The 10,103-nt window shown below is 44.8% G+C and overlaps 1 protein-coding gene across 1 annotated transcript; it reads right to left on the reverse strand.

Moving 5' to 3' along the window:
* Positions 1-3,623: 3,623 nt before the first annotated feature.
* LOC129742938 (uncharacterized) lies at positions 3,624-8,987 on the reverse strand. Its single transcript, XM_055734875.1, has one exon. The coding sequence runs from the start codon at positions 8,985-8,987 to the stop codon at positions 3,624-3,626; it is 5,364 nt and encodes a 1,787-aa protein (XP_055590850.1).
* Between the last annotated feature and the right edge of the window lie 1,116 nt (positions 8,988-10,103).

Consider the following 10,103-nt stretch of genomic DNA (forward strand, 5'->3'; position numbering starts at 1 on the left):
CAGTCAAGCGCCTCTCTGCAAATCTCGTTTTCATCTTTTCGCAGCGTGTGCCCAATCCATCTCCACTTACGTTCCCGAATCTCGATTTCTAGCGTCCTTTGATGACACCGGCGATGTAGTTCCTCATTCGAGATCCAGTTGCCAGGCCACCAAGCGCGGATGATGTTCCGCAGGCAGCGGTTTACAAATACTTGCAGTTTTCGCGTCGTCACTGCATATGTGCACCAAGTTTCGCACCCGCACAGCAATACGGATTTGACGTTTGAGTTGAAGATTCGGATTTTTGTTCGTAGAGAGATCTGGCGTGACCGCCAGATGTTTCGGAGACTCGCAAACGCAAATCGGGCCTTTCTGATCCGGGTTTCGATGTCTTTCCTGGTACCACCATCAGGCGTTATCTGGCTACCAAGGTACTGGAAGCACTCCACTTTCTCAACTTGTTGCCCAGCTACCATGAAACTGGAGGGATTTCCTGTGTTGATCTCCATCGACTTGGTCTTTCCGACATTGACTTTGAGACCTGCTGCCTTGGAACTTTCGGTGAGGTCGTCGAGTTTGCTCTGCATGTCCGGTTGTGTTTGGGCGAGCAAAACAATATCGTCAGCCAGGTCAAGGTCGTTCAGTTGCTCCATTGTTAAAGGATTCCACGGCAATCCTCGGTTCGGTGCACAGTCGATCGATCCATTCAGAATCTCATCCATTACGATGAGGAAAAGTAGCGGTGATAAGATACATCCTTGTCTCACTCCAGCAGTTACCGGGATTGGTTCGGACAAGACACCATCGTGCAAGACCTTGCACGAAAATGCCTCGTATTGTGCTTCGATGAGATGGACTAGTTTCTCTGGGACCCCTCGTCGCCTTAGAGCCGCCCAGATGTTTTCATGATTAAGTCGGTCGAATGCTTTTTCGAAATCAACGAACACCAGCAGAAGAGATTCCTGGAATTCGTTGATTTGTTCCAGTATGATCCGTAGCGTTGTGATGTGGTCCACACATGATCGTCCGGATCGGAATCCAGCTTGTTGCCGTCGGAGTGTAGTGTCGATTTTCTCCTGGATCCTGTTCAGGATCACTTCGAATTTTTTTTTTTTTTTTTTATATTATATCATAAAAAATTAAAAAGATCGAAGACTTTAAATGCGTGGAACAGCCTAAAGCTTAGTTCTTTTAGAAATGGGACAGTTACGAATGCCTGTATCTCAAAAACCATTCGTTTGAACCAAATACTTTCTATGAAGAAAAAGAAGGTAATGTTATGATCTTTCATGAAAAAATTTGAAAAAAAATATTTACCGTTTTTTGTTAAAGAAATTTCTACTTTATTCTTGGTATCTCCCATTGGCCGGCGCACACTTTTTTTAGTCATGGTATTGATCAGTTTCTCCAACTTATACTTCGTAAAATCTATATTTTAGGTGGCTTCACCCTCTTTCTTCAATTTCTGATACTTTTTGGTTCAATACTTCTCTGGAAACTGGAAACTGGAACCATTTTAGTGGATACAGTTGTTTCGAAATGAACAAATTTGATTATTTTTGACCACATTTTTGAACGTTTTTTTTTCGATACCGGTTTCACAGCTTAAGAGCTTTGGAACCATCAAAAAATGGTTGTTTGAGGTTGGATTTCAATGAGTCATCACTACGCAACACTTTCAGTTAATCGCAGAAAATTGTTTTGGACATTTCAGCGATCTACCCTTAGTTTTTCGTTTATTGAAAATTAAAAATGCTGGTATGAGACTTGACTTCTTTGATGATCCTTAACCGTTGTTGCCGATCATTTGCTTCACTTCAATGCTTGATTTGAACTTTGTGGACATTATTGACAGTGTTTGCATGCTTATCCACCACAAAAGCTCAGTAATTCTTTGAATAATCGACGGTTTTGTCAGCTATCAATTTGATAATGACGAATTTTATAGGAAACTGTGCAAAATTATTTTTTTCTTTTTCTCTTGCATCGTACATATCTAAAAAACGCGTAAATTTTAAATTTTGAAAAAAATAGGTCAAATAGTACTTTTTACAGGCAACAAAATGCTGTCAAAATTTTTAATATCCAATAACTAGTTAACGAGCTATTGGCAAATGAAAGTGTCCCATTTCTAAAAGGACTAAGCTTTATTTTTATGTCAAAGAAACCAGAATCATTACCATCTCAAGAATATGAATGCTTGATAGATATGACATCGGATTCAAAGCTTCAGGAAAGATTCGTTTCCAAAATGTCGTTGGAGAAGTATATTGGTGTCAACTAAAAAATAAATTTAAAATTTTGTCCGATAAAGCAAAATTTATTCTTCTGCCATTTTCCACAACTGGATTTTCGAAGACAAATACCGATCCCAACTAAAAGGGGAACCAGACGTCAGGCTACAACTGTCACAAATTTAACCAAACTTGTTCAGCTTGGAAAATCTTAAAAAGCGTATTTGTTCTATTGAAATTATTAATATATGATGACACATGTTTTGTTGATAAAAACAAGACTATTCAAAGAGTAGCCATTCATTACTGATTTTATTGACTACAATGACAAGACACATTTTATTTAAACGATAAATACTATCAAGTTTTCAAAACGTTATTTATTTATTATTCTTTCAAAAATATAGGTGCTCCGCCAAAATTTTTGGTTTTTAAAAGTGCTCCGCCGAGCAAATGATCTGAAAACCCCTGGGTTAGAGCATCAGTTATCAATGATTGATTTCACTTAAAACTGAATCATTTTTAAAATTATAAACGCCATATCATCAATACTAGAAATGTATCTTTTTTAACGTCTTATTTTGTTTTACATTCAATTAAAGTCACCGAATTTAATAATTATTTGAATTTTTTATTTTCACATGAAATTTCCGATTTTCATAGTCAAACATTTTAAATTTCTTTTAAAATCAACTAAATAAGTTTCTCATTGTTTTTCAATCCTGATTTATTATGTTCTGAAAACATAATAAGCCTAATAATCAAATTGTACGGACGCAGGATTCCGTTAGTAGTGTCCCACGAAATTGGGTCCCAAACGGCTGACGAAAACGGGTTAGCAGCAGGCAACTATGGTCATCGAATAGACCAGCGATGGCGGAGCAGAACAAAAGGCCGAGAACTGATGAACTTTCGGGTGATAAAAAAGCACGTCCGTTGCGCGCGAATAGGTTTGAAAAGTGATTTTTATTGAAGCATAAAAAAATATATCTACATGTCACTTATACACTAGTATTGGAATTCACTTATCACTTTTTCGTCATGTTTTTTCTCACTCTTAAATCTATGGTGTGAGTGTGCAGTGTTGGCAATTCAATGTTTTGTGTTGTGTGTTGTGTGAAATTGTGTTTGGTGAAATTCATGTTTTATGTGTACTATTTACAAAGAATTTCTTCCCTTATGTCTATTTCACTTGACATTTTTTCGTATTATTTCGTAATTTTCGTATTTCTTCGTATTTTGTTTGTAATTCATTGATGTCTTCGTATTTTATCGTTATTAATTCTTCTGGACCGCTGTTCGTTGTGACTGCGCCGGAACATGCCGCCCCCCTTGAAATGTTCATTTCAACAGCATCTCGATTGGAAGGAACGGCTGTAACGATGTGTACTGCGATGGAACCCAGGATGATTACTCGTCGTTGTCGTCGTCGGAACCAATCTCGCTGTTCGGAGCCAAAAGTTGAGCAGCGGCCGGAAGTGTGGATGGAGCCTGAAGATCAATTGTGGGAGATGGTTGGGGAGTGCAGCTCGGAGCGGAAGGCTGACGCTCGGATTCCGTGACTGTGGAGGCTTCGCAATGTGGGAGCGGGCACATTTTGCGGATTGAGCAACGGCGGATTTGGTTTCCATCACACAGCACGTCTGCAACTCTGCCACACGCATCGTCGCCAACAATCGTCTTCAGGACTCGAGCGATGGGCCATTTCGTAGGAGGCAAGTTGTTGTCTTCGACCAGAACCATGTCACCGACGGCTAGATTCGGGTGTTTACCGGGCCATTTTTGGAGACGCTGTAGAGTGGGCAAGTATTCTGCGTACCAGCGATCCCAAAGCGTTTGGAGAACACGCTGTTGGTCTTGCCAGCGGGACAGGTGATTGGAGGGTAACGAGGTAAGGTTTGGTTCGGGAAGAGCTAGGATTGGACCACCGATTAGGAAATGGCCTGGAGTTAGGGCCTCGAGGTCTGTGGGATCGTTGGAACGGGGAGTAAGCGGCCGGGAGTTGAGGCACGCTTCGATTTGTGCGACCGTAGTGGTCATTTCCTCTTGCGTCTGAAGGACATCAAGAGTCACGCGATGTAGGTGATGTTTCACGGACTTGACGCAAGCTTCCCACAACCCTCCAAAGGTGGGTGAGCGTGGTGGGATGAAATGGAAAGCGATTCCCATTCGGGCTGTTGTTCTGGCAATCTCGGACTGATGCCGTTGCGACAGGAAGAGAACACGAAGTTCTTCCAGCTGGTTCTTGGCGCCGACGAAATTCGTGGCGTTGTCGCAGTAAATATCTGATGGACGTCGTCTCCGGGAGCAGAACCGTTTCAGCGCTGCGATGAAAGCGTCGGATGTGAGGCTCATTACCAGTTCGAGATGTGCGGCCTTGGTAACCATGCAAACGAAGACGCAAATATAGGATTTGATTGGGCCCTGTTTGCGAGGAGGTTTCAAGTACACTGGACCCATGAAATCGACTCCGGTACTGATGAATGGAAGCGATGGTGTAACACGTACAGCAGGAAGATGTGCCATAACTTGCTGAGCGAATCTCGGTTTGTTGCGGAAACAGACGATGCATTGGTGGACTGTATTACGGGCTTTATTTGGACCATCTATTGGCCAGTAACGACGACGAACTGCTGCCAACAGATGCGAAGGTCCTGCGTGAAGCGTTTCTTCATGGGCGTCGAGAAAGATAAGATCCGTGATGAAATGCTTCTTCGGAATTAGGAATGGATATTTTCGGTCGAATGGAATGGGAGCGTTTTTGAGGCGACCTCCCACACGAATCAACTGTTCATTTTGGTCCATGAACGGGCGAAGTTTCAGCAACGGAGATTTCTGCGAAACGGTCGAGCCTTGCCGTAAACGTTTGTGATCTTCAGCGAACTCTTCGAGCTGCACGCATTGCAGAAGTGACAGCTCTGCCGAACGAATCTCGGAAGGTGCCAGAAATCCTACGGTGCGTGCATGTTCCAATAACTTACAGTTATTCATGAAACGCTTGCAAAGGGCGATGATTCGAAGTAGGCGGTAGTAGCTATCAAAATAGCCCAACGTTTCTCGGGTCCAGGACTCTTGGTGAGTGCAAACTGCGGAAATAGGAACGGCTTTCCTTTTCTCGGTGTCTACTTCTGGCGGCGGCTGGGTTTTCCAGGAATACGCGGACGCAGGCCAATGTTGAGGAGGACGAAGCAGCCATTTCGGACCATTCCACCACAATTCATTGCCAACGATGGATTCTGGAGTCAAACCACGCGAAATGTGGTCAGCCGGATTGTCTTCAGTAGGCACATGCAGCCACGTAGCGGTCTCAGTTAACTGCTGAATCTGCGAAACCCGATTGGCAACGAAGGAATTCCAATTCGATGGATCACGCGAAATCCAGTGCAGCGTGATTGTAGAATCCGACCACAGAAACCGGGGACATTGGAGTTGAAGGCTCTCCAGCAGTTGATTCTGTAGATTGGCCAAACGAAGACTAGCACACAACTCCAGACGTGCGAGGGTAGGTCTACGCTTCTCAGTTGGGGCAACCCTGGATTTTGCTGTCATCAGGCGGACAGTGACAGCACCCGATGCGGATATCGAACGAAGGTAGATGCAGGCACCATATGCACGCAGTGAAGCGTCAGCAAACCCATGAAGCTCTAAAGTGGCTAGCTTCTCCGTCAACACGAAGCGAGGAATCGAAAGCTGCGACAAAATCGGGAGCTGCGATGATATCTCCATCCACTGGTCGGAAATACTTGTGGGAACCGGATCATCCCAGCCTAACTGCATTTCCCAAAGGAGCTGGATCAGCATTTTCGCACGAACAATCACCGGACCAACTAACCCAAGCGGATCGAACAAGCTGCAGATATGCGACAGGATATTTCGCTTGGTCGAAGGGACGTCTGGCCATTCAGGAACTTTGAACAGAAGCTCATCGGAGGTAAGCTTCCAAAATAAGCCGAGTGCTTTGATTGGAGACGAACGATCAAGTTCCAAAACGGAGGCCTGTTCTCGAAGCTCTGCTGGAAACTGCTCAACTACTTCTGAAACATTGGATGCGTATTTACAGAGAGGAAAACCACAGGAATTCAGCATCAGAGACGTTTCTCGTATAGCTGTGACTGCTTCCTCCACTGTGTCGAACCCACGCATAACGTCGTCAACGTAGAAACCTTGTTTGACTACGGGAACTGCTTTCGGAAACTTCTGGGCTTCATCGTCGGCTATTTGCTGCAGACATCGTGTTGCTAGGTACGGTGCGGTGGTGGTGCCATAAGTGACCGTCGTGAGCTCGTACGTACGAAGTGGTTCCGAAGAAGATTCACGCCAGAGAATCCGCTGATAAGCCCGATCTTCCTCTGCTACCCAGATTTGGCGGTACATTTTCGTCACGTCAGCTGTTACGACAACAGGATGCATCCGAAACCGTAGAATGATCGAAATCATGTCATCCTGAACAGTTGGACCCTTCAGCAGCAAATCGTTGAGGCTAAAACCCGAAGTGGTTTTGCAGGAACCGTCGAACACTACTCGCAGCTTCGTAGAAGAACTGTCCGGCTTGAAAACAGCATGATGTGGCAAATAGAAATGGCGACCCGGAGCATCCTCGACAGCATCAACCAATTTCATATGTCCAAGCGCAAGATATTCGGACATGAACGAGGAATATTGTGCCTTGAGATCGGAATTCTGCTCAAGACGTTTTTCGAGGCAATAGAATCGACGAACGGCGATAGCACGCGAATTTCCCAGCTGACCGATGAGTTCCGGTTTTTTGGGCAGACTGACGATGTAACGCCCGGAATCATCCCTGCGAGTTGTTGATTCGAAGTGGTTCTCACAAAGGCGCTCCTCCACTGACAACGTAGAATTATTCTGACACATTTCAAGCTCCCAAAATCGGCTAACGCTCTGTTCAAGATCGTGGAACGTCGACAAGTTACAATGGACCCGAACTTCATCCGCATTGGAACCGCTGTCGTGAAAACCGGATACGAGCCAACCAAACACCGAATTCTGGAGCATTGGTTTTCCGTCGCCAAGTTTGGAGTGACCGCTTCGCAAGAGCTCGAAGAAAACCCGTGCACCAATCACCATATCGATGGGACCACGCGTAGCAAACGATGGATCGGCGAGACGAATATTCTCCGGAATGGCCCAATCGTTAACATCGATGGTGCAAGTTGGAAGATCGCTGGTCACCTTATCCATCACAATAAACTCCAGCGGAACTCGGAAGTTGTTGAACCGTGAGGCAACCGTAGCGACAGTCGAAAACAGCGAAACTGCAGAAATATTTCCACCAATGCCAGCGATCTCTGTGTTACCAGGAGTCTTCCGCGAATTCAGAAGACGACGAAACCTTTCAGTCATGAGATTCGGCTGCGAAGCGCTATCAAGCAGAACTCGAGCGAGGAACGAAGTACCCTTTGGACCGAGAACTTTGACAACAGCAGTGGCGAGAAATACTTGGTTCGAAGGGGAGAGGTCGAGACGTTTGGTCCCCGAGTGCGTATTGGCGGAGAGGCTGAGAGGAACAGGAAGCGAACTATCGACACCAGCGAAATTGGAAACGGAAGGCTGCTTCGGAACTTGATTTGTGCCGGATCCTCTTGCTTTATCCACATCTGGATTGTGTAGTAGCGTGTGATGCTTGGTTCCGCATACTCGGCAGGCTCCGTACTTGCAGGTAGCGAACGAATGCTTTCCAAAGAGGCAGTTGACACACAATCCAGATTTTTTCACGATCGCAGTACGTTGAGTAACCGGCATGTGTTTGAACTGCTCGCAGAAATACAAACGATGTCCCTTCCCGCACGCCGCACAGTTGTCGTTGGATTTGACGTCGGTAGCAGCATTCACGCTCTGGAGATTGGGTCTGGAGTCACGCACTGGTCGATCGGACTGCAACGTCTCTAGCTCCATCACGTACTCACGGATAAAATTGATCAGCTCGTCGTAGGTCGGCATCTTTTTTTTATCCGCTGCTCGCTGCCACTCGCGAAGCGTGTTGTGATCCAGCCGCGCTGACACCATGTGCACCAGAAGTGAACTCCAGCCTTTCGTGTTCTCGCCCAGCTTCTCCAAAACTCCTAAGTTGTTCTCGAAGTCGCCGACCAAACTTGTCAATTCCCGGGGACATTCCTTGCGCACCTTTTCCACTTTGAACAACGCCTCAATGTGACTGCGTACCAGGATGTTCAAGTTCTGATACCGATCAGTCAACATTTTCAGCGCCACTGAATAATTGTTACCCGTTACAGACATTTTCTCAACAAGTTTCAATGCCTCTCCTCGAAGAGTCGACTTGAGGTAGTGAAACTTCTGCACATCTGATAACTCTGCGTTGTTATGTACTAACGAGTCGAACGTGTCGTAGTACGAAAACCACCGTAAAATACTGCCACTGAATTCCGGCAGTTTAATATCCGGCAACTTCAGGGCCCGAAAAGAATGACCCGATGAACCTGACAATGGTGCTGGCGTGCGGGGTACCTCTAGCGATGCGTAAAACGCTTTAAGCGTGAAGTAATCCTCCTCAAAAGCAGCCATATCCTTGGGGAAATCTATCTCAGTATTTTCCTCCTCCTCAAGGCTCTCAAGATTCAATGAGGCTTGGCAAAATTTCTTATAATTACTCTCAAGAGCATTTTTTCGAGCTAAAGCTTGCTCAACTTGCGTATCCGGATCGAAATTTTGCATGAAATTCATGGCTCGTTCCATTGAATCTCGAGCCTGGCGATAAATCACCAAGTTTTTCTTAAACTCCACTTCTTTCTTCATCGCTTAGCGGAAAAAATTAAAAAAAAACCGCAAAATACCGAAAAAATATTTTTTTTTGTTTTCAAATATTTTCCAGTGGTACTGAGAGGGTTAAATTACCCGAAAAATCGATAATCGCAATCGATCCGCAAAAATTCAAAAATAAAAAAAACTTTCAAAAATATTTTTGAATTGGGCACTTTTTGTGCTACTGGGACTTGAAGGGTTAATAGTGAGCTCTAAATTGATCTTCTATGGCCTACAGCAATGGCCGACGAACAATATTCGATGATCAAAAAATATCCGAAACATGCACCAATTGTGCTAACTTTTCACGTGGAACCGTTTCCGGCTAAAGAATAGTGGGCATATGACTTACCGGACCGGTCCAACCTACGGTTTGTTGATGTTGACAAATCGGAAAAAAATCACCCGGGATGTTTCCAACGAAGTTCGAAATGTTCCGTCGGATGTCGAATTTCCCAAAAAAAGCCTCAATCACGCACTCGGGACCGATGACCAACCCCCCTGGAAGTCGAAAACAAGTAAGTAAATTTGTATACGAACTACCAAAATGTACTGGAACGATGATTCCTTTCAGGATTGCTGTTGGTTCCGCGGTGATTGATTGCTGCTGCTGCTGGTGCTGATGAGCAAATTAATTGCTTCTGCTGCTGCTGATGAATTGTTTGCACTTTCTGCTGCTGATGAACGTCGAAAAGTTCCCGCAGGCCTGGCAGGTACGTGTGCAGTTCAATCCGGGTGAAGGACCATGTACGGACGCAGGATTCCGTTAGTAGTGTCCCACGAAATTGGGTCCCAAACGGCTGACGAAAACGGGTTAGCAGCAGGCAACTATGGTCATCGAATAGACCAGCGATGGCGGAGCAGAACAAAAGGCCGAGAACTGATGAACTTTCGGGTGATAAAAAAGCACGTCCGTTGCGCGCGAATAGGTTTGAAAAGTGATTTTTATTGAAGCATAAAAAAATATATCTACATGTCACTTATACACTAGTATTGGAATTCACTTATCACTTTTTCGTCATGTTTTTTCTCACTCTTAAATCTATGGTGTGAGTGTGCAGTGTTGGCAATTCAATGTTTTGTGTTGTGTGTTGTGTGAAATTGTGTTTG

Source organism: Uranotaenia lowii, chromosome 2, assembly GCF_029784155.1.
Source record: "Uranotaenia lowii strain MFRU-FL chromosome 2, ASM2978415v1, whole genome shotgun sequence".
NCBI lineage: Eukaryota > Metazoa > Arthropoda > Insecta > Diptera > Culicidae > Uranotaenia > Uranotaenia lowii.